Source organism: Chelonoidis abingdonii, chromosome 8, assembly GCF_003597395.2.
Source record: "Chelonoidis abingdonii isolate Lonesome George chromosome 8, CheloAbing_2.0, whole genome shotgun sequence".
NCBI classification, from domain to species: domain Eukaryota; kingdom Metazoa; phylum Chordata; order Testudines; family Testudinidae; genus Chelonoidis; species Chelonoidis abingdonii.
In genome coordinates, this window is record NC_133776.1 from 95942685 (window position 1) to 95968974 (window position 26290).

General features: G+C 39.6%; 1 protein-coding gene across 2 annotated transcripts in view; it reads right to left on the reverse strand.

Annotated features, from left to right (window-relative positions):
- Positions 1-26290, reverse strand: part of AFF2 (ALF transcription elongation factor 2) — a 401898-nt gene that overhangs the window by 128839 nt on the left and 246769 nt on the right. For both annotated transcript variants that reach the window (XM_032779822.2, XM_032779821.2), the window contains exons 5-7: positions 24116-24208; positions 21439-21475; positions 21121-21172 (exon numbers count right to left, since the gene is read on the reverse strand). In XM_032779822.2, coding sequence (XP_032635713.1) covers positions 21121-21172; positions 21439-21475; positions 24116-24208 — 182 coding nt within the window. The remainder of the gene's footprint in view (positions 1-21120; positions 21173-21438; positions 21476-24115; positions 24209-26290) is intronic.

Sequence of the window (26290 nt, forward strand, 5' to 3'; positions counted from 1 at the left end):
TAAATAATTTTGACAGATATTTTCCAAAAGGCAGACATTCAGAATGGAAAATTTCAGCCCAAATGGTTTAAATTGGCAGTTATAAGCAATCGAAAATAAGTTGTACGGGATGTGTTGGGCAATTTGACAATTGACGGTGCTACCATCTATAATAATATATGTAGAATATACATGAGGGTGTACTCAGGTACAATTTATGGAACAAGTTTCATATACGGAAAAAGGAAGAGGAAATATTTCTTTGGTGGGTTGATTTTATTTAAAAAAAAAAGCAGCTGTCTGAAGTTGATCAGAGGTTTAAAATGTTAGAATAAGCCCCAGAGAGACAAATGAGTGGTCAGAATACAGGTGAAGCAATCAAAGGATCACAATAAATTAATTTATTATGAGGTCACAATTTATCATATATATTTATGTACATGAACAAATACATACATGTTTTGATTTATATATGCTATAGTTGTATAAACGGAGAGAGAAAAATGTAATGAAAAAGGAAAAATATTGTATCTATATTAGCACTGGTTAGCATTTTTCATTATAACACATTTTCTGCAAAAACAGCTTTTTGACCAACACAAACATTTTCTGTGAAAAATTTCATTCTCTGATTTGTTTTTAGTTTTTTTAATGAAAAAAAAAACAATTTTCAACAAATATTCTGGTTTTGTTTTATTTTCTTTCCCTCATTCACTCACCTTTTCCCCATTCACCCAGCTCTTCCACTGGGGTAAAAAGAAATAAAAAAAGGGGAAAAAAAACAGATAGAAGTGGGGGGAACCAAAACCCAGAATTATTTCATTTCTTTCTGAAATAAAATATTTCTTTTTGTTTTATTGAAAAAATGAAAATTTATGATCAAAATGCTTTTTTCCCTTATATCTTTTTTCAGAGAAAATACTTAGAATTTTTTAACCAGCCCTAATATATTGTGTGTTGTTTTGTGGTTGTCCAAATCAGAGTTAAAAACATGTAAATAAAATTGTGCTCACTTTAGATTAACGCTGAAAAAGCAACTCATATTTTTGCAGCCATATTCAGTAAATGAAACCAGAAAAGCCCCTGAACGTTTCCAGGCACAGTGACTATTAACTCTATTAGATATCCCTATAAAAAAAGGAAACATTAAACACTTTAGAACAAATGGTCTCTCTCACTTTCAGAATGATTTGCAATCTATAGAAAGGCGTATTTCCTGGTTTTCAATCACATTAGAGCCAGCAAAGTTCTTTGACATCCTAGGAATGTGTCTGCTAATAACAATCTTAGCAGTTTCTAATAAAAAAGTACTTAACCATATACTGTACTTAGTTTATATACTACATAGCAGTAAGTTATCCACCCGGAATACTGTGTAACAATTAGGTTTTGGTATTTCTTTATTGACTCAAGGATGATTTTTAGCCCACTACTGTGCAAACTTCACAGTGGAGGCAGATGATTCAAGTCAACCACCCAACAAGATACAATTTATCAGTCACTGCAGGTGCTAGGAAGAAAGAAAGACACAAGTCTACTCTAGCGAGCTTGGCAGGCAAAAGTTTAGAAGTTTTCAGAGCATTCCTCATCATATCAATACAGAAATAAACATGCCATTTGTTTCCATTGAAATCATTGGCAAACCCATAAAGCTGCTGAAAAGAAACTTATTTCATTTACTAGATGGCCGTTATACTGCTGGGATGTAGTAGGACAAAAGGGGAAAGTGCCTAAATCAACAAAATAGATTTTATCTACCAGATAAATGCTAAGCAGAAAGATACAAAGGAGGAGAAACACAAACATGCAGTTTATAATGAAGTGGGGGGAAAACAGAGGACCATGGCCATTTTGGGACCTGGGGAGAGGAAAGAAGAAAGTTAATAAAGCAATGATCATGGATGCAGCTTCAGAATTACTGAAAAACTACAGTGCTCTCTAGGGATTTTAAAGAGCACGTTTAGAAAATTTGTTAGGAATTAGGAGAGCAGAGTCAATCAAGTTAATAACTCTGCAATATGTACAAGAATCTTTGGTGCCTGAGGGCTCCAGCAGAACCTAGAACTGAATTTTTCTTTTCAAATTTAAAAAGACTTACATACTATAGTAAGTCACCTGAGAAAATCATATTATGGAAAAAGCCTTAAACAGAGAGCTGTTGTTTTTTTAACACTTCGACTCAGGCTTGACCCCCTGGGGAGTATCTATGAACCAAACTTTGGCAAAAGGAATACTTAATGAGAAGTTTTTAAGTTGTTAGCCTCATTATAGCAGAACCTCAGTGACTGCATTAATTTGAAAGCTCTGTGTGGCCAAACATGAAGGCACTGGATTATCAAAACCAAGGCCCAGTTCTGCACTTCCTGAATGAAGTCAGTGGTGATTTGGCCTGTGTAGTGGAGGATCAGGTCCACGCAGCAAACGAAGCAAATGTCAATCAACTAGCTTCCTATTTGTAAAAAATGTGCACCCAAGCACCACCTAAATCTAGGGCCTTGATCCTCAAGGCCAAGTGAGTTGCACCCTCTGATCCCTGGGACCCCTGGGGACTGCCCCCAGAGCAACCAAGAGTATGTCTATACTGAGATAAAAGACTTGCAGCATGGCTATGGCTGGCCTGGGTCAGCTGGCTTGGCCTGCAGGACTGTAAAATTGCAGTGTAGACATTTGGGCTCAGGCTCTCAAACCCCATGAGAAGGGATTGTCTCAGAGCCCAAGCTGTGCCTGAATGTCTACACTGCAATTTCACTGCACCACAGTCCAAGCCTGGTGAACCCTCATCAGCTGACCTGGGCTCTGAGACTTGTTGCCGTGGATTTCTTATTGCAGTGTAGACCCTACCATTCCTCTGGCTGAAGATCACCAAAGAACAGCAGCATTCCTGCCACACTCCTTTCATGCTCCCTATACCGTTTACCAGAGAAATCCACAATTGCCCCATTAGACAAGGTTTGCAGCTCCTTTGTGCTGGCACAATGGGCTGAAGTGTGGCCCAGATTGTGGCTTCCTCAGGCCAGCCCTCTTAATTTCTTGGATGACTCTTTGAAATCCTCGTGTATATAAAAGGCAATATTACAAATCCTATAGTTTATTGATCTAAGGCAGGAACAAGAATGGGAATTTTCAGAAGTGCCAAGGCCTGGATCCACAAAAGGACAGAAGTTTTGCAATGCTGAGCGTCACAGGGCCTAACTTCTAGGCACCTAGAAAATCACAGGAACAGCACAGAAATCCACAAAGCCTGAGCTAGGTGCCTAGGCCTGTGATCAATGAATGGGGAGAGATAAGCGCTTTAGAATGTGATCCACAAAGCCAGCAAACTAGTTAGGGAGCCTCTTAAACTAGTCAATGGAAAATGTCAATCATTGGGGTGTGTCCTAATCTTTGCCCCCCTCACAAAGATAAGTGCCTAAATCTGGGCTTCAGGGAATCATTTATCTCGATTTACTGATCCATGAACAGGAACCCACCACCTGGATTCAGGAACCCACCACCTGGAGTCAGGAGGTGTAGGCACCTAGGTCATTTCTTGCCGGAAAGGGGTAGATGCCTGCCTCGCTCCACACAAAATGGCCAGAGGAGGTGGTGATGCCACCCACCTTAAACCTTTTAGCCCAATGGTTACAGCACTGGCCTGGGACTTGAGAGACCCAGGTTCAATTCCCTCCACTGTCAGACAGGGAGACTGGATTTGAATGTGTGTCTCCCACCTGATAGGCAAGTGCTCTAGCCAGGGGCTATGGGATAGTCTGATATGGGGCCCTCAGTCTCTTCCTCTGAAGCTGTCCCACTGTGGCTAAATAATTAAAGAGTAATTGAAGCAGGGGCAATGGCCCTTGATCTTCTAAGTGGGTGCCCTAACAAACAGGCTACAGAGACATTCTCTCTCTTTCCCTCGCTCAGTGACTAGGTGGATAAATACCTAACTACAAACACAGTTGTGTGGATCAGAGCAGAACCAACACTAGGAGTTGGGAGCCTAGGTCTCAGGTTTAGAAGTGTAAGTACCTGTGTCTCTCTGGATCTAAGACAGTTAGGAGCACTAAGTCTCCTAGGCCTCTTTGGACATCCCATCCTAGAAATTAAACACAGTCCTTGTAAGTCTCTTGGTATCTGGCCTTTGCGATGAAAAGGAAGATAAAAACACACAGCACGGGGTCTCTTTTTAAAATATCTACATAAACCATAAAGTCTAAGCTGAAAACGTCATTCTCTCGTCAAAATAGTATGCAACTAGGATACTCTACTGACACATGTATCAAGTGTCTGTTACTACAGTGGCTCGATGTATGTAAATCCCCCTGGAGTCAATGGGGTTTTGTGTATGAAAGGAGCCGTAGGTAACAAGGTAATGTACATTTGATTTTCAAAAAGGGCTATCTAGTTCCTAAAACCAGGTTTTTATAGTGCTTGCTATTTCTGGTCTCAAGTGACAACCCGCCAGTCCTGTTTGCTGCACAATGCACCTCCTGTGCTAACTTGAATGGTATTTTTGTAGAAAACAGAAAGGGGCTGGTGACACTTTTGAAATAGGATCCTTACATAGTGCCTAATTCTGCATCCTTTCCAACAGTGGTCCTGCTGAATTCAATGGGATTACATACATGAGTAAGTGCTGCATGACCATGCCCCAGATCAGTAGTCTTTCTCAGTGATGTGTCCAACAAGCCGGGGGTTGGACTAGATGAACTCCTGAGGTCCCTGCCAACCCTGATATTCTATGATTCTACTTACAAAGGAATCTTAGTATATTTCAATACTTGTAGGAGATTTAGCTTTTGGCTGTGGTCTATATTAAAGCCTTACACTCAAGTTCAAATAATTAATTTAGTTATAAATAAGATTCTAATTTCCAGCCAGCTTTACTATTAGATTACCAGTACACATGATCTGAATGCATACAAGTGTAAAAGAAGAGAAAATTTTGGACACATCCACTTCCCTTTAGTACTAATTACTATTGAAATACAACATTGTGCTAATCATGGGTCCAATAGCAGGGCCATTGATGCCAACTGGAGTTTTGCCATTGCCTTATGATTGGCTCGATCATACAAGATGCTCTGCACTGTGATCCCAATCCAAGGATGCACTTAACCAAATGCACCGTGGACAGCGGAGCAGTTTTCCATGGAAATACCCACATGCTTGAAGTTACCAATGTGCTTTGCTGGATTGGGGCTGACATGCTGAGCACACTGCAGGATAAAGTCCTAGAGCTCTGATCCTGCATGCTTCACCGACCCCAAACTCTAAGTGAAATCAAATAGAGTCTGGAGCTGTGCCAGGAACGCCTGCACTATCTCGAATTCTCTCAGCAAAGGCTCTGTTGCTGCTAATGATTAATATTAACGATGGGAAAATCTGTCACGTACAAACAACATAAAGAGCAACAGCCATTTAAATTTGTTAATCTGAAAATCCTTTTTTTCTGATTCCCTTTCGTAAACAAAACGTTTTTTTCATCAGACACTACCCATCATGAGCATCTTTAGTGTAGTTACAAGGCAAAAAATATGAGGATTATTGATGAAATAGATCATAATGGCTCTTTCTGAGTCATTATCATCGATCATTTAAATGTGAACTCAATGAGCTTTAATCTGCAAATTTGTCACGACTGGGAGCCATTATGATTTAACAGATTTATTGTTTTTGTTTTAGTCTTCTTTTAAAATGGGATGCATGAGCTGCGTTCTGTAGGCTGCCTGTGCAATAATTTTACCTACCAGAAAGTCCTATAAAAACAGTTACTCTACATGAACAGCTGCTTGTCAAAGCTCAGTCTCTACTCTGCTTATATATTTTTTAAATGTCTACATGCACCAGTCCATTCCATCATCAGACCGATGCTTCAAACACTTATTGCTGGGCTTAGTGTTTACTCCTGTGGGTAGGCCAGTATTTAGCCCAGTTGTAATTATTTGCAGAATCAAGCTTCTAAAATCATAGAATATTTGATGCTTTAAAAAGAAGATTTTAAGTAGAAACTATTATTCAAGATTCCAACAGGGCGATTACCCACCAAACCCCTCAACAGCTTCTTTTTCTTGCTGCTCCCCTGCTATGGCCTGACTTAAGTCACTGGAGTCAATGGATGTCTTCCAATTGTCTCTGGGCGGTCCATGGCTGACAGCCATACATAAACAGTTCAGCCAAAAGCAATATTTGACAGAAAGTTAGACATCTCTGAGTAATGGGGATTATACTGGAACTCATGACAGAGTCTAAACTACAAATGTGCACAATGACACCATTAACAATTAACAAAGCATGAGGTTTCATTTGGTCTCAGCTATGGCAGAATGATTCAATACCTAGGCTGGAATATGATTCTTCTGAGACAAGACACCTTCTTTACGTCACATTTTTCAATGTCTTGAGTACGATTCCTTGAAGAGTGAAGTATCTGGCATCTGAACCCAATCCCACTGAAGTCACTAGCAATTGCTCCATTGTCTTTATAGAGGCCTCATCCAATTCCCATTACAGAAGCCTATTGATCAATTTAAATTTAAGATCACACTCTTGTTATGATCCCTCTCCCCTTCCACATATCTGAACCGAAACACTCAGGGCAGGAATTCAGCTAAGCACAGGGCCCTCTGCAAAGTCCTTCATATTACTTCAGACACAGTTTAGACTTTTGTGGGTTGCACCCCACATACTTTGGAGAAGGCTGTGACAAAGTGGCCTCATCTAGGCTGGCATGGAGGGGCCAGCTAGGAGTGAGGCAGACTTTCCAGCTGCTCTTCTATCCCAAAGGCTGGAATGAGAGCCATGGAAGGACTCCCCTGCAGCTGTCTCCACCAGTTGCATGTGTGTATGTATCCCTGTGTACTCCATGCATACCTGCATCAGTGGATTACTTGGGTCTTTTGCAGGGAGAAGTGAATTGTGCCCTAAACACACACATTTTGCAGAGTGAAGAAATAAAAAGGATTAGTCCATTGGGTGTAAAATAAAGTAATGTCACAAAAAGCAAGTATTTTTTAACAGCACATATCTACTTTATGGCCCACGCCGCTTAACTCAGTGTGTCTGAGTTACAGAAACAGCACCTTAGTGGGTTATTTTTCACAGTTCGTTCAGTATTATGTTTACAAAACCATTGTTACAACTACATGCTTGTAAGTTTTGATATACAGCAAGCACCACAATACACGTCTTCAGAGATTTCATTCTTATTTTAAAAACCTATTTAAATGTTTCTTTACATTCCCTTCTGGCAAAGAACAAATTTATTGCCACATATTCCAGGGCTCCCTGATCCAGTCTGACAATAATTAAAGGCAGATGCCTTTCCAGGTAGAGATAACAGTAGTACGTATACAACATTACAGGCCAAATTCATCCTTGACTGCGACCTCACTGAACCTAATGAAGTTACACCAGAAGTGAATTTGACATTGTGAAATTTCCAATGGGTTGGTCTCCATTTTTAAATGCCTGCCATTGGAGCAAAAGCTTGTCTCTCTCACCAACAGAAGTTGGTCCAATAAAATAGATTACCTCACTCACCTTGACTCTCTGCTATTACAAAAGTATATACTTTGAAAGGTGAGAAAATGTTAAGTAGCTCTTATTTTGCTTTGACAAAAAAATGTCCGTTTCCTTCTCTTCTGCACTGAACTCCAGGTGTTGTAACAATTCAATGGGTTGTTAATATAATAAAAGTGTTACTTCAAGGCAACCTGCACTTGCCTGACATTTACTTGCCTTTGACAATAGAATATATTACTGATCCCATATCTCGAGAGCTTGCACTGAGTGAAACAATACATATCATCTGATGTTTTGGGGGTGTTATGTGTATAAGAGATCATATACAGTAGGAATTTAGTGGAGAGAAAACTGAATTTTTTTTTCCCATGCATGCACTTGACATGAATCTAAATTTAAAATATAGAACTAAATAGTTAAACATGTTATCTTATTGTAAGTGTGGATGTTAAGTTTTGGCAAAAGTGTTTCTTCTGTAATACAATGCTATTTATTTACAGTTTTACATCATCATCTAGCTATATCAAGTATCTATAATCTAATCTGTTTCCACAGTATCTTTGTAGAGTTGTTGTAGCCACGTTGGTCCTAGGATATATGAGAGATAAGGTAGGTGAGGTAATATCTTTCATGGCACCAACCTCTGTTGGTGAAAGGGATGAGCCTTCAGTCTACCCAGAGCTCTCCCTCAGACCTGAAAGACACTTCTTTCCCAGAGCTGAAGAAGAGCTCTGTGTAGCTTGAAGGCTTGTCTCTTTCACCAACAGACAATGGTCCAATAAAAGATATTACCTCACCCACCTTGTCTCTCTACAGTATCTGTCTGTTAAGAAGCCTAATCTACCTGGTATGTAATATCTTTACTTTTATGTTAGGTTGGTCAAGGCAAATATCAAACTAATCCTTGTCTTAAGAAAATATTGTTACCTTTTAGAAATCCCTCTGTTTTGGGTATTTCACTAACTGCCCCTCTTTACTTCCTGGTCACAGGTATAAAGCCCTACACCCTGTTGGTGACATCATAATAATAATATTTAGCATGTGCACAGGTTTTTCATCTCCAAGTGTCAAAGTGCTTTACAAAGGCTTGGGTAAGTATCATTATCCCTGGTTTTATCAGATGAGGAAACTGAATTGCATGCCATGAATCCATGGTAGAGCTGGGCCCGCTCCCCATTTAATAGGGCCAGATGCAGTTGCCCCTGAATGCCATTAATCTCCATGAAGAGGCCAAAAGAACCATGACTGGTCTCCTTCGCTCCTCACAAAGGCTGACCCAAGAAGTAGTCACAAATCTGGACCAATGGGGGTTAGTAACTACCTTGCTGAAAGCAGCAATCCCTTGTGGGACAGAGTAACTTCAGCCATTTTAAGAACCTGCTCTTCTCCATGGAGGCTGCAGATCTAAGTCCTCAGGATGTGAGGAGAGCTGTGAAAGTTGCACCAAGCACCTCCTATGGCTGTGGAAAGAAGAGAAGATGGCTAATAGATTCAGAGGCTCCTCTGCCTTCCAGCAGTCACCTAGGGTTGCTCCTTTCCACTGAGGTGGGCCCACACACCTACTACTCCTGTCTACACAGGGCACAGGAAAGGCCAACAATAGCTCCTTTCCGCCTTTCCACTAGTGGTGGAGGCAACTTGCGCCTCATTCACAGGTGCTATTCTTTTGCCCCGTGAGAGGTGAGATTCTGAGGGGCCATGCATACAGTGCAATGAATACCTTTAATATAAAGGCTGCAAAGTCAGAAACTCAAAAGTTAGGAAATGCCTGTGCAATCTTAATTCAACCCCCTTGTGCATATGGATTATCATACAGTCTTTAAATTCATGGTTATATAGGATGCTTCCCAGGACCCCTGCTTCATTCAGTGCACAGGAAGGATGATGCTCATTTAATGAGCAGCTGTTCAATGTTTTCATTTCTTTTCCTTGTTCAGTGTGTGGTCCCAGGCTCTTATTTATTGCATACTATTTAACCCTGCCCTGAGGACATAATTGTTAAGTTCTTCGTAGGCATTTCTGTGGTTCTCTTCACTATACCCTCTGAGAGCTTCACAAATATTAATGATTTTATCTTCATAGTACCCCTGTGATTTGAGGGCGTTCCATCCCCATTTTACAGATCGGAACTGAGGCACAGAGAGATTAACGTCAAAAGTATCCACTAAATTTGGGCACCCATGTTGAGGTGACTAAGACCTGATTTTTTCAGAGAATTTAGCATCATATAGCATTTATTTTTTCAAGGCACAGCTCCCACTAACACACAATTAGTAACCACCTCTGAAAAACATGGTTTGAGTGATTTGCCCATCATCACACAGGAGCTCTGTGGCAGAGGCAGAGATAGAATCTAGTTCTCAAGGACAACATTCAACTTCCTTAACCATGAGACCTTCCTTTTTCTTCTGAAGTCCTCTGCCTCACTCACTACACACCTCCCAGCTTCCCTCACTATCCTGCTTTGATTCATCCCCTCAGCAAGCTCATCCTCAGCACAGAGCCAAGGGGTCACATGGAAAAAATAGCAAGTGATTATGTAATTAAAGACTGTCTCATACCGCATACGAACAAGGGGGACAAATTAAGATTGCACAGGCAACCTAATTGGTGGCGTCTCCAAACTTTTGAGTGCCGGACTTTGTAAATTTAAAAATATCTTTTATTGTAGTTATCAAATATAATTTCCTAAGTTATTAAAAAGCAACCTGAAAAAACAAATTCCATCACATGGCACATTGACGGCCACGTGGGTCATTAGCAGTGTTGGACTCTTCAGAGTCACCACTCCAACATCTGCCACTTGGGCTAATGGAGTAGGATAGCTGTGGGAGATGGTCATCCTCTACGTGAATCAGAACTAACGGACGATGGGACACTCTGCCAGTGGACTTCAGAAATTTGCTGACAACAGAGGAGAGGTGAGATTCAGGAATCTTGGGTTCCGTTCCAGGCTCTGGACGGGAGCATGCTTTAGTGGACACACACCCTTCTGCCCATTGCACCCCATATTCCTTCAGACACAGTTTAGACTGCTAAAAATGCAAGAAAAGCTGGGTTGGAGCACTTTGTATTCTGTGTTGTAATTCAAATTAATATATATGAAAATGTAGAAAAACATCCCAAAATATTTAATAAATTCCAACTAGTATTCTATTGTTTAACAGTGCGATTAAAACTGTGATTAATCATGATTAATTTTTTAATTGCGATTAATTTTTTTGAATTAATTGCATGAGTTAGCTGCGATTAATCAACAGTCCTAATAAATCAAAAAAATAATAGTAGTGTTAGCAATTCAACTTGAGGCAGATACTTGGCACTGGAAAATTGTAGCTCACATGATTAAAATTTGGCAAAGTTATTAGTAACTGAAAACAGGGCCTTATAATGGGAAGTGTTGGATACTTTAATAATAGGTAGCGCTAATGGCTTGGCCTATACATAAAGGTGGGGAGAGATCTATTATATTATTATTATTAACAATGTTAAATGTTTGTAGAATTCCACAGGTATTCATGGTGCCTTATAAAGAATCAAAACATTTAAACTTGATCTCCCTATTTTATAATTTCATTGATGTACAGTATAAAATGACTTAACTGTAAGTATGAATTCTTTTACCATGCTTGCATGAAGATCCTAAGATTAACTTTCTATATGACATGCATGAGATTGGATTTGTAATTGCTATGTCTGACAATGCAAGTTGTATACCTATTTCCATCTGCCTTTCCCGCAACCCCGTCCTCTCTACATTTAGAAACACTTTTAGTCATACCCTAGAATAAGGCAAATGTATTTGTGTTATTTTGGCTGCAGATTCGCTTTGAATTTGACATTTCCTTTGAAATCATTACTAATAGATGACACAGGTTTTTTACCTGGGTGAAGTGGAGATGAGAAGGCCAGAAGGTCCTTTATGCAGCTCAGAGTGCCTTTTCCTTTCATGTTGCAACCCTGTTCTTTTTCCTTATGGGGAAAAAACCACCTTAACCTCCTTTAGTGGTGAAGGAGTTATACCATTATCTCTGGCTGACTGTTGCATTGATTAGATTGGAAAATGAGTAATTTCTATCACACTTGATCTGCAATAGTGCTATCTGGCTTACGTGTATCCCGTTGCAGTTGCGGGATGGATAATTGCATGGATACTGGGAATTGGACCCAACATCTGTGATGTCTCTTTTGATTTCCACTGCAGGGTTAAAAGAAGGAAAAAAAGTAAAAAGCTAACCTGTGATTTAATGCTGGCCACTGCCTGGCCTCTGGTGCCAGCTGGGTTCTGTGATTTAGACCTTTACAAGTGCATGTGTGAGGTTGTCCTTATCATGTAGCTTAGTATGCTGCCACCTCTAATATCGTAGTCCCTCTTGAATCCTATAAATTGGGCTGAAATTGATTTGAATTTCATGCTGTACACTTTAGTTTGAATCACAGCAGATTTTTTCACTTAAAAATATCTATTGAGATATAATCTTTTTGTTCTTTCATTTCATTTCTTTTTTCTTTTTTTTAGCAAAGGGAAAGGCAGATTATTTCAATTAAGAGCCTGTCACCGACAATTGTAAGCAACCTTTCTTCAGAGTTCAGTGCAGCAGTTGCAGTTTTAAGTTTCTTAGTGCTTCTGTCAGGATCTAATTTTCAAGGTACAGTTGCCATGGTAGCAACTTGGAATTTTAATCCAGTACTAAAGGCCAAGACAGGTCACCAGTTTCAGTTCCTCTTCAATCTCAGACTAAAGAGCTACAAAAAGGAGCTGAGATGAAGGTTTCACCTAACAAAAAATTCCATTCTGGAATACAGCCAAACCTGAAAATATATGATTTGTATAAGCTTTCAAATTTGTCTGGAACTATATAAATCCATGCTAAATCAAATGTGCTGAATGCTCATTTGCATTCCTTACTGTCCTTTGAGAGGCAAAGATACCACTTTAAAACAGAGTTCACTTGCACATAAGGAAGAAATGGGATCTATATAGCCTACAAAAAGTAGATAGTTGTGAAAAGTCAGACCTTCATTCCTGGAGATACTATGTCATACAAACCCAGGCGAGCTTGCGAGTTGCATTTCAGCCTCTCTTTTGTCAATATAAGAAGATACATACGGTAAACTGGTCAATATCTTTCTTTCAAGACCTGTCAAGATCTTTTGTTCAGCAATTCTTTTTTAGACTAAATAAGACTCTTTTATCTATAAATGATCTACAGGCCATTTGGCAATATTTTCAATAAGTGACCATTTTTTGCTAGTCTAAACTATGTTCATATTTTGTATACATATTTGTAGGGTGAGGGGAAGCTAGCATTGAAATGAGGACATGGCTTCATATTTGCCAGCTTCTAAGAATCCTTTTATGATTTATCTGGATGTTTCTTAGGAAGATCGACTTATATCTTATTTTCAGGAAGTCATGGGGTAGTATTAGCATAATCTTTAATTGTATTTTCTCTGACATTCAAGGGGACAAAACGTCGTCCTCCTGGAATTTGGGAGAGTGTTAACTAACCTGACCTGCTAGTGGGGAAATTTGTAAACAGTCTGAGAGAACCTATTTATAGTCAAGGCATACTTCCAGTCTCTTTCCTCCAGGGCTGTGCGTACTGCAGAGACTGTGCTCCTCAGCCCATGAGATGATAGGAGAACTTTGTTTCATTTTACAGATAAGTCCTCTAGTCAGTCAGGCTGCAACATTGGTGGGTTCTGGAGTCCTGCTGAGTCCTCAGCCCAAAGGATAATTACAGCAATATGAGTTCCTCAAGTTGCAGGGTGTAGGGCTGAGGAAAACATGGAGGATTCTAACGGCTGTGTCACAGAGATTCAGAAGTAGGATACAGAGACTTAAATTGCGAAGTTAGGACTAGTGGCTCTTAGCTTCACTTTTGGATATTTAGGACAAAAATAACGCATTCCAAAGTTATGAATGCAAAATTTCCTAGCAAAATCCATTCTTCTTTCAGGCTTCTGGCTCATTTCATATGGTACTTCCTGGAGGCAGTAAATCTGGGTGACAATTCATTCACCTCAGATACTACACAGCGGGTGGCTGACTGCTGCTGTAAGAAAGTGGAGGAAGTTGGAGTCATTTAAGCTTAAAGGATTAGTAAGGTGTAATACACGAGAAAGTGCCTGAAGTACAGAGGAACGAGACGTGGTTGGGCTATGCACCGTGAGTGTAGGGAGAGAGACATGGAGTGAGAAGGAGATGCATAGAGATCCAAATTGTGGGGAGCAGAAACAGAGAGGTCAGTTGGCAGGTAGTGGATGGAAATCCAAGGAGAAAGAAATGGGATGCAGTTTGGAGCAGAAGTTGTGGAAGAGAGGTTCTGGTTGCAGCTGCTGCATCTGTCCTGAACATGACATATATTTTCCGATTTACACAGTATATATGTTTTCCAAAATATAGGTTTGAAGCTAGGCTGACTTTTGAAGGGAATCCATCCCATGGACATATAAAACAGAGCATCAGCTTGAGACTGACCTTGAGCTATAAAGGTGCAACACATTCTGCTGGATCATTGGCTGTTGGCAGAACTCCTTAAACCCAGGGGAACTTGTTGCAGGTCTAAAGAGCCGTAAACACCAAAATGGGCATCGATACAGAGAGCATAAGGAAATACAAGCCTCTTGGCATCATATGTACCCTTATCATTTTACTGCTAACATACAGAGTGGTTGCCATTAAACAATCAGCATTTATCTGTTTACCAAGCAGTGGTATGCCTTACTTTCAATATAGAGAATTACTATAATAGTGGTATTGCAGATACTACTACAAAGTAACAATGAATAAATGGTGATTAATACAGAATCAGAGGCTATTTTTAAATTGTAATCTTTGGGGCTTATTAAAATTTCAAACATTGGCTAGCAAGAAGGCAGTTGGTCAGTTTGTTACAAGCACTCTTACGGCAGTCACTACATGTGTCTGTGATATTCAACAAAAACAATTTAACATTGATCAGTGAATTACAAGCAAATTAATTTCCCTTGTTCACACGATCTTTTAAACTGAAGTATAAATATGTCAAGAGGAGATCATTGAAAAGAGTGCAGTAGCAGATATTTTATTTTGACAGGGAGGTTAAATTGCCTAAGAGCCATTTGAATAATGAAAACAAATTAAAAGTCTAATTTAGAAATTATTTTGAATAATGGTCTTATCTTTCAGGATGCAGTATTTTTAATTCTGACACTGAGTTCTACTATATTTAATAGACGCTGAAATGTTTTGCACGTTTGCTTCTTTCTGCAATGGGCCATAAGAAATATTTTCTACAGCTACATAAACATTGTTTGAGTCCCAATTACTTAGGACTTTGCTCAAAAGGAGAACCCAGGCAGTAAGGAATAAAGATACAATGTTGACTGATCATTATCTTTGCCCTGGATCATGGAAGGTAACATTCAAGAACTCACTCTAGCAAAAGGGTGCAAAGCAAACTCCTAATTAACAAAATGAGACAGTAAATATGAATGACAGCTAATCAAAAGAGGCTTTTTTTGTTCTTGCTTTCTACTCGGCCTGTTAATATTCTGCACTGGAGCTCTCTAGAAATAATAGCGTTCCAACTGCATGTCACTGTTGTTTCATTATGATAATTTGTATGGGGTTGTGTAAGCCCCTTGAATTTGTGACTTTGCCAGCTTACCTAGAGGGAATATCTTTGGAACTTCCTTAGGTTAGCAAACAGTCAGTAGTTAGTCTAATGACTAATGCATCCCTCACTTATAAAGTGAAACTGAACATACACTGTAAAATGAAATGGGCTATCAACAATATGGGATCATTTGACACTCTCATACTCTAGATCAGTGTTTCCCAAACTTGGGACACCGCTTGTGTAGGGAAAGCCTGTAGTAGGCTGGGCTAGTTTGTTTACCTGCCATGTCCACAGGTCCGGCCGATCGCAGCTCCCACTGGTCACAGTTCGCTGCTCCAGGCCAGTGGGGGCTTCTGGAAGTGGCGGCCAGCACATCCCTCGGCCCACGCTGCTTCCCGCAGTCCCCATTGGCCTGGAGCAGCGAACTGCAGCAAGTGGAAACCATGATCGACCAGACCTGCAGACGCAGTAGGTAAACAAACCGTCCCGTCCCACCAGGGCCTTTCCCTGAACAAGCGGTGTCCCCGGTTTGGGAAACACTGATCTAGATCAAGAGCTTTAGGGTATGTCTACACCACAACGGAATACCCACAGCTGGTCTGTGGCTCGAGCTGTGGTGCTGTCAAATTGCAGTTTAAACATTCAGGCTCGAGCTGGAGCCTGGCTCTGGGATCTTCCCCACTCACAGGGTCCTAGAATTTGGGCTCCAGCCTGAGCCTGAATGCCTACACCGTAATTTTACTGTCCCGCAGCCTGAGCCCCATGAGCCCAAGTCAGCTGTGAGTTTTTCACTGCAATGTAGAAATACCCTTGGTTACAAACGCTAGAATTTCAGAAATGTAAGATTTTAAAACTATCATACCCTAACTGGAGTATGACTGAAGCTCAGATATAACGTTGGGTACGTTGATACATAAATAATACCACCACATTTTTCTTATTGTAGTTGGACATAAAACTTTGCAAGTCTTTAGTGTGTGCAATTAAACTGAAAATCATATACCACCCCTAAATGAACCCCAGTTTTTAATAATGATTATTTTCAAGTTTAAGGATGCATCAGTGCTTCTTGATTTGAATGTTCAGAATACCAATATTTCTACTTGTCGCATTATCCAATATATAGTCCTTGGTGCATCAAAATCCTCTTGATGTCTAATGACTCTTCATAAGGACCTCATGCTGGTTCACTTCAAACCATGAATTACCTTTAATTCATAGCTTGAGCATGCTGCCAAATTTTGTTTTCTGTGCTCCCAGGTGACTGTCCCTGACATGATGGAGAACTTCCAACAAGCCATTAGACACTTATGAACCAGCTAAACATCAAGCAGTACATTTCTATCAAGTATTATCATAATCTTTGGGATTAGGAAGCTACTGTTATTTACTGCATCTTGTTTAAAGCCATGTGGGAAATTCTGGCCCTATTGAAGTCAGTGGCAAAACTGCCATTACTTCAAGGGGGTCAGAATCTCATCTGTGGTGAATCCCAGTTTTATCAGTGGGATTTTCTCTGGCTTTAAACAAGTTAAATAATGGTCACTGACTCATTTTCAGCTTTTTAAAGAAATTCTTTTTATTTCCACTGTAATTTTTTACCACATTGAATAGGACTAGAAAGCAAAAATTGCAAGGAAATGTTTGCCAAAATGCCATGTGAAATTGTTCACCAATTTGTTTTGCATGTTTTTGCGCACTCTGAACTTAGCTTTTCTCTAGTTACTGCACAGGTTGTAGACTACAAAAATCCCATAAAGATAAAACAAGTTGTTGTTTTTGTCGGACCCATTAAATTTTTCTGTTCCAAGTTCTTAATGGTTTCCGGTAGTTCACTGAATCCATGAGTAGGACCTTTTAATACTGTGTTAATACAATAAGTATAGGAAGTCATTTTATGACAACGAAAGAATACCATTATGATGACATTCTTCTTTTTAGCTGGGCTTTTATGGAAACTACCCAAGAGTACTCTGCAGCATGACTTAGAACACAGGATGTGCTTGATTAAAAAGGTTCTGGGTGCTTTCCAACTGGACACAGGCCAAGTGCTAACAACTAAACAGAACAAAAGAATGGATGTTTGAGGATGACATACTCTCAATAGTAATCATCTAACACAAACCTCAGTCAAGAGCTGACTACGTACCCTTGAATTCATGGATGTTGACAGATGATTCTTCTCCTTGCAATTGGTTGCGCCTTATCTGTTGCTCCTGACTATGCTTCATAAAAAACTAATAGGAGTAGACTGGTTATAAATTTATTGTACTATATGTAATCTATGCAGTGTTATAGAGGACTGGTCAAAAAAAGCAGGAGATGATGAGAAGCCAAGCTTTTTCACAATCGTTGACCATCCTTTGGAGAGGAAGGGTAGTCCAATGGTTAGGGCGCTAGCCTAAGACTTGGGAAATCGGGGTCCAATTATCTGCTCCATCAGACTTCCTCTGTGACTTTGGGCAAGTCACTTAGGAAACTGAGACACAGAGAGGCTATCTGTAAAATGGAGACAGTAACACCACCCTACCTCACAGGAGAAGAAAAAATACATTAAAGATTGTGAAGTGCTTTGAGATCTACTGAAGAAAAGCACTACATAAGAGCTAGGTATCGTCATTACTGGTTTCAGCTACAATAGCTTTTTGATATATCTATGTATAAATTTCATATTAAAACTGTATGGCTAGAAATAAAAATACCACTTCGGTGGGACTACTCGTGAGTCAAGTTACTTATATGTGTTTGCAAGATCAGGCCCTTTGGCATTTGTGGGCCCCATCTTTGACACAACTCACCACACTCAATCTGATGGCCTGCACAGCTCTGGGGTTTCTCATGGCCCCCTGTGTTTGAGTGTGACATCATATATTTTAAACATTAAAAAAGCAAAAAATTAATACACAAAAATACTTCGCTGTGAAACAATTTAGGTTACCATACTAATATTCCCAACACAAACCCATACAGTCAAGGAAATGGAAAGTTAAGCCACCTGACAGTAAATACTCTCTGTTCTTCTACCTACTGGTGCACACCTTTCTACCATAAAGCATACACCATACAAAAAACCCTTTACTCTGCCCCTGCAAGGAAGCCAGCCTCCAACACCTGACATGTACAGAGCATTGTCTATTGGAGCAGAGTTAAGCAGCATGTAATCAAGTCTCAACATGACAAACCACATTCCAGAATCTTGGCAACTGCCTATAAATAGCACCTAATTCCTAAGCTGGCAGGTGGATAGTTGGGTAATATGATGAATGTGAGCACCTTTCCTCCAACTCCTGATCAAAGATCACAAGCAGATTTCTGATAAAACTGACGGGGTCAATACGATTGTCAACAGAAGTGATGTTAATGGGATGGGTACTCTCAGGTTTCATAAGATTTGCATGTAATCATAAAAGAGATGAAGGACAACTGTGACATCATCTCACACACGTCCAGCTCAGAGATACCTCCCGCAATGGATAGCAACAGAGGAACACACCTGTGCAGAAGCTCAAGATGAAAGAGTGAAAAACAGATCCAATTAGCAGGACTATACATGAGATAAGTGGAGGTGGTGGTTGGGGACAAGAATACCAATAGGAGAAGATCTAAGATTGGGGTGTGTGCTCTGTAGCATAGAGCACTGGTGCTGCTGTATGCAGGAACCATAATTTTACCAGTAGATCCCAGAATCCCATCCATATCTCAGGAATTATGAAACCACAGAATCATAAATATCTTGCTGTGAAAATGGATAATGATAGCAGGATCAATAAATCTGCCATCTAGCTATGATTATGTGATAATATCATCACTGGTTTCACCCACAATCTGCTTTGCTTTCATTCTGTCCTCAGGCATGTGCAACCAACTCCAGCTGAAGTTAGTGGAAGCTGTACATGCAGATCTAAGGGCAGAATCTTGCCTACCATACTTTAAGTCATCCAGTGGATTGCCTCCTAACCAATACAACCCTTCCAAAGACCTATGGAAATTCTTGGAAACTGCCTTAACAATTTCTTTGTAGTAAAAGGGAAAAAAATGATAGTAATGGGATAGCTGATCTTCATTTGGAAGCTAAAAATAAAAGTAACTTTATTGCAGCTCTGATCTGTCATGTGTAAAATCCATCACCTACCATAAGAAGGCAGTTCATTCCAGCAGAAATCTGATTGATAGTGCTGGAAATTTAGATCAAGCAGCGGGATAGAGAGCAATTGGTTCATAAAATGTACTCAGTGTCTTCGAGTTTTATATCAGGCTTCCTATAAAGAGCTTTGGTCCCATTAAATACACTATATACCACTGAGCTATGAAGCACTGTTCTTTTGAAATTCAGCTTATAACTATAAACCATGATTGACAAGTCTATTTCTGTTGGATACAAACTATTGAAATATTGTATTTTATAGTATACGCACCAAAATATTTTTCATAGTGGAATCCAAATACACTTGCTTTAGGAGAACAATCATTTTAAGATGTAATAATATTTTTTATGTTTTACTAGAGAAGGTTCTTGATGTAAGCACTGCATCATTTAGAGATTCTGGCATATGAATTTATCCTTTCTGTTTTCAGGATCAAAGGGTCCAGTGGGTGAGATATTTTTTAAAATCTGAAATCATTTCCATAAACAACAATAGAATAAGGGAAGGACTAATCTGATGATATTGTTGGAAAAATAAATATCGCTTATGCACACTAATTTATTTTTATCATTAGCCAGATTTTATAATTCTCATTAAAATTGAAATACTGACTTTCAATTTTTGCATCCAATCAGAAGAATTAAATAAATTGAATTTAGAGGGTAGGTGTTAGAGATTCATTTTGCAAATCCTTACTCATTCAAGTAACTTTACTCATATGAGAAAAGTTGCATGACTTTATTTCATGAGTCAAGGAGTCCAGAGGTTAAAACAATGGAATGGAATGCTTGGATTCTAGTCCCAACTCTGTGATTGACTTGCCATATGACTTGGGCAAGTTATCTGACCTCACTGAGACCTCGTCTGTGCACAAAGTTGTATTGATTTAACTAAAACTGGTTTAAAATCAATTTAACTAAACAAATTCAAAAATGCGGTGTAGACACGTTAAATTGATTTAACCTGGTTTATACAGATTTAGTTTAAATTGCATCCTGACTGAATTAAACTAAATTGCTATAAGCCACTTCTAAATCCATCTAAGTGTCCACACAGGGGTTTAAACACATTTTAGTTAAACCAGTACAGATTGGTGTATCTAGGTTTAACCAAATCAATTTAAAAAACACTCCAGTAGTTAAAGTGGTGCAGCTCTGAATTTAGGCCAGATCCAAACCTCACTTTCCTCATATGTAAAATGGTAACTATAATAGTGACCTATTTTACAAAGTTGCTAATTAATTCACAGTTGTAAAGCACTTTGAGACCATTGGTTAAGGTGCAAAATATTGTGGGCTCAATTCACTGCTGCCTTACTCCAGTTTTACACCAGCACAACATAATGGAAAAGGATGTAACTCAGTGAATAATCAGGTCCTCCATATTTTTAGATCAACTGTGATTTTCTTTAAGTGTGTGACTGTCAACTGTCTCAATGTGTACAAAATTCAAGACCTCTTTTTTCAATGCCAGCTTGCATAAGCCTATTGTATAATGTATTTTACTCTCTTTCAATAAATAAATGCTAAAATTTTTGCATTAGCTATTCATCAGGTTGAATTTTCTGTTGTAAGAAGCTTAGTACCTGATGACAAATTAAAAGTGGTTTAATTTTGGCGAGCTGTACAAATAAAACTGGCATTAATTTTGCTTAATAAACTCATCTTTTATACATATCTCTGTTAGTTAATGCTTAAGAACAAGAAACAACAATAAGAGCAGAAGACATAAAACTGGTTTATGGCAAATTTGTAAGCATTGTTGAGAACACCAGAATGCGAGGACAAGATTGTACGTAAGCTGGGTTCAGTTACCTTTGGAGAACTAAGCTCATTCCTTAAAATAAACTTAAAACAAAATATAAAGCTGGAAGTAACAATACTTACGACTTTTGTGGCACTGACTTGGTGGCAGCTTTCCCTGCTGGATCACTCCACTCTGTAAACGAAGGAAGCATATTTCCAAATGTCAAAAGATTACTGTTGCCCTAAGCTCTCAACCCACCTAATTATACTTGGTTTCACAACATGCCACAATGCGTAATATGTAATCAAAAATGGAACTGATCTGCTTTAGCACCATAGAAATTAATTTTTCATCCCTTGTTTTAATGATGTTAAGTAGGCAAAAAACAAACAAACAAAAAAAAACAACAACCAATCAACCAACTCTGACTGTTTGGATTAAGGACAATAAAGACCTACTTTGTACATTGTATCCTGAAGTCGGGTGCTGGGAATCCTACAATGAAAAATACAAAAATGTCAGGATTAGTTCAGTGAAAGGAAGAAGAAGGAAGATACATCTTTCCTTGCTAGACTATGGCACAAGCATAACATAAACAGAGAAGGAAAATACACAGAAGAGAACAACACTAAAAATTTAAAAACCTGTATTATCTGTACATAAGAATGCTACTGAAGTGTACTTGCACCGCTCAGTACCTAGCCGATTTTAGGGCCAAATGGCCAGATCCTCAGCTGGTGTACACTGACTTAGTTCCAGTGTGGAATCCACACATCAGTTTATACCAGCTGAGGATCTGGCCCTTTAAAGTCTTACCCACAGATATGTACATGTGATTCCCATTTTAGATAATGGGAAGTATTTCCATAGGCTGAACTTGGTCTTGAGTTTTAAAATAAAAATGCATTAAGTTCAGCAGCTTTACTCTTCTTTTTTGACCCACTTGCTTAAAATGTCATTACCTAAATCTGAAATTCAAGATGGTTTGGAGTGCTCTTTTATGTACACGTGACAAAGACACAAGAGTCGGTTCTTCAGCTGGTGTAAACCAGTGAAGCTCCAGTGAAATCAATGAAGTTGCACTAATTTTACATCAGCTCAGGATCTGGCCCACAGTGTGGCATGCACAGAGCACTTTTTGCACACAATGTGCCTCTCACTGACTCACAGTAATGTATAATGACATTCTTAATTTCACATTCTTTCCCTTGGCTTTACAATCAACAATGAGGTAGAACCTGATGCCAAATCAGCCTTCATCCCAAGTAGGCCCTCGGAGATTGTGATGATTTTAAATTAAGCCATTATTTACAATCTAGTCTGAGAGACAGGCACTACTTTGTTAAGTCTTAGATCTGTAGGATGTTAAAGTCATTAAAGCCCTCGCTACACTTTCTCTCAGGGCATTATTAGTTCCTAATATTCTGCTGCACTGTTAGTCAGTCCCTTGTGAGGTAAATCATGCCTTCAAGAGTAAACATAGCACTTTAAATTTGAGTGTCAGAGGGATAAATAAATTGTTGTGATAAGTTCTGCCTTTTCTCTTGCATTATTTTACAAATGGGGAGACAATTTTTTTATGTAAAATGAGGACCTATATAATAAGGTCTGCTTTAGGTTTATATGACTACATGTTCTTTATGTGTTTTATCTCTAAAACCTATCCATTTGGCTTTCTCTAACTGATTTAGTGGGATGTTCTGAGTAGGCAATCTTATGCTGTATTTTTCACAGGAAAGTTAACTAACCAAGAAACATCCATGTTCTTCCCTCTTTCCTAAAGTGTGATTTTTTAAAAGCCTAATTTATATTTCATAAAATTTATCATGACCACACAGATTTTTTTAATTGGGACGGAGAGCACAAGATTTACTTTGTGCAAAACTCATTGAAGTTAGTGAAGGAGTGCAGTACATGGTCCTATTTTTGTAGGCCCCAGAAAAAAAAAGTTAGCACTGAATTTAGTCCTGCTCTAATTTAAGAAGATACAGCTTCCAGTGTGTCAGACTCCATGCTTACTCATATAGGTATGAATCCACATTGACCTAAATGGATTCTGTGGAGTTTAACCAGATTTACAGTAATATAAATGAGTGCAGTATTCAGCTTAGTTAGGAGTTGCACCCACATATGAATCTGGCCTGTGATGTTTAATGCAGCAGCACTTAAGTGCATTGCCATTGTCAGTAGTGGAGCAGAACGAGGATGTTTTGCTGGAATACGGCATTGTAGGAGTTTGCTTTGTTTTGTTTAAGAGCAATAGCCACACTGATTTCACATTACCTTCAGCCAACACATGGAGGCAGGGTTTGGAGTGGGAAAATCTCTGGCAAATAGTGACAACTGGACAAAACTGGTGAGGGGAAAACTGATTTTAAATTTCTGAAATAGTGCATGATTACAAAAGCCTCTACTGCATGAATGAAAGAACCAGCTTTCTGTTGTCTTCAAAGCAGTAGCAGCCTCAGAAACTCTTCACATTGTCCAGCCCATGGAGAGAAGACCAAAACCCCACACTATGGGGTAACATTTCCAGTTCCCCTGGAAAGTATGACTGCAGATGGCAGAGGTCCACAGCAGTTCAAGTCTCAGTATAAGTCACGACTTGCAGCAATGCCCATGTTGAGTCACCTGCAGGGACTGAATCTGGGACTTGGGGATCTAAAAGCATGAACCTCTATTCCTGGAGCTAAAGTGTCAGCCCTTTTAACTGTAGAGCAGGAACAGACCCATATACTACTTTGTTGGTTTCAGCCACTAGTGGGGACAAAGATACTCTTTGCCAGTGTGTTATACAAACAACGGGAGAAAAAATAAACACATTGTAAATACTATTTGTAATAGACTCGTCTGAAAACATAGATAAGATTCACCGTTCTTTTATCCTTTACTGTAACTTCTGAAGTTCTGAACAAGCAACCCTATCAATACCATATTAAGAAAATTTTCATCTCAAGAGAATTTTGAAAATGAAACCAAATCACAAAAGGAAAGTTCCAGATCCTCAAATGGGCTTATTTAGGTTCCTAACATTGATTTCAATGGAAGTTAGGAGTCTAAATATCTTTGAGGATATGGGCCAAAGTATCTAGTGAAGATCACTCATATCCGAATGAATAATAATTAATAACCTACCTGCACCTTGCTTGGGATGGAAAACTTGGTCTGCTCAGCCTTGCCGGGGGTGTGAATAGCAGTAAGAGGTGGAGGCCAGGAATGGGTCATCTCCTAGAGTGGGAAAAATATGTTTTTGAGAAGTCATTCATTCAATTACAAAAAAGAGAGAGGGGGAGAGAGAGAGAGAGAGAGAGGGAGAGAGAGAGAGAGAGAGAGAGAGAGAGAGAGAGAGAATTACCCCACAGTTGGCCATCAAACCCTGGACTGATCAACAAGGCCAACATCACATATCTGCTTCTAGAGGGTGAGTGACAGGCTTGCTCAGAAGGCATCATGAGTCCTTACCTGGTGGATGAGTTCCCTAATTATACAGCAGATCACATACTCTCAGAAAGCACAGTGGAAACATGCTTTAATGCTAGTAGTCCCACCAGTAAAAATTTTCAGCTATGTTCAACATTGAGTTGAGATGGCCTCCAGCAGGTAAGCCACTGGCTCCACTCCCAGGGCCAGATATCTTAGGTAAATGTAATGGCCCCCCAGCGTCCTAGCACCTGAGCAACTCTCAATCTTTAATGTATTTAGTCTCGTCCTCGTGTGAGGTAGGACGGTTTTATTATCCCCATTTTACAGTTGGGGAACGGAAATACACAGAGATTGACTTGCCCAAGGTCACACAGGAAGCCTGTGGCTCAACAGGGACTTGAACACAGGTCTCACAAGTCAGCACGCTATCCACTGAGCAATCCTTGCTTTCTAACCAGCATAACCATAGTCTTGCATTTTTAACAATGTATTTAAATATCTTCATGGAAATCTCTCAGGTTCTCAGTGGCACAGGTCACAAAACACAGACCTGTGTGTTTGAATTCTAACTGTCCAATCATTTTTCTGCTGAAGTCAATGGTAGTTTTCCCACTGACGTCAATGGGAGCAGACTTGGCCCATCCTCAGAAAAGAAAAATCAGTAAAAACACAGGTAGTGCTAGGACTGAGGTTGTCGGCAAAGCTTGTCTATGCCCTTGCAATGAATGCATTCCATTTTCGATGCTGCTCCATTCTCTCTTACCTTTGTTTGTAATTTGATGAATATTCAGATAGGTAATACTACATGTCTCTGGTGACCTGTTACATCTTTGTCTCATTGTTTTTCTTTACTTTCAAAGCTCAGAAGAGATTCTTTTATGACAAACAAAAGAGAAAGAGTGTCTCATCTATGAAGTTCTGCATGTGACAGCAATGTTACTGGCTGTGTTACACGAGTGCAGGTGTCTGCAGCTTTACTTTGCTCTTAAAAACCTAAGGCTGATCACAACAAATCTTACAAGCTACAGCTGCTTTGTTTCTGCTGCAGCCCTAGCTGACATTCTGCAAGTAAAAAAGAAAGAAGACCTTGTTAAAGGTTAATGTTGTGAACCATCAATCACAACCAGTTCCACCTGAGGGTGCTTGGCTCAGCCAGCTAAAACATGATGAGGATGGTTGCATTCAGCTGCAAAGATATTTTCACTGTAGAAGCAGCCAGTAAATACTTTCACTTCCCTAATTATCCTTCCAAAGATCACGTGATATGCAGTACTGAGGTAAGGAAAAGTAAATGAAACCGCTCACTGTGCACAGGGGACAGTTTGCTCTTTTTGCGCCATTCAGGCAGGAGTGGGAAAGAACCCCCAATCCCTATACGGGATATCCCTGGGGTTGGGGAATCCCCAGTGGACAGAGAGCAAGCAAAGCTCTTGCATATGGGGAGGAGCACATCACAGGTGAGAAAATGTCCCTAGGGGACCACTGGGAGTTGGCAGAAGTAAGAGTAGCCCCCATGCTGTTCTAACATATGTTGGGGGTCCGGGCTGGGGCAAACAATCAGGGAGCCTTGGTAGGCTGGTGGGATCACTTTGTGGCACATCCCTTTGACAGCAAGAAAATAATGAAAGGGAGAATATATTAGATAGGCCAGTGGTTTTCAACCTTTTTGGGGGTCAGGACCTATTTGTAAACATTTATGGCCTGTTGTGACCCAGTAAATAGTCTGGGGGTTTCAGTCAGGCCCTGCCCACCTACCCCCTCCCCCCCCATGGGGTAGGGTTGTCAGTTTTGGATGGATGTATTACTGGAGATTTCATCACATGACATAATCTTTAATTAAAGACTAATCTCTAATTCCTGGAGATTCCAGGATAATCCTGGGGGATT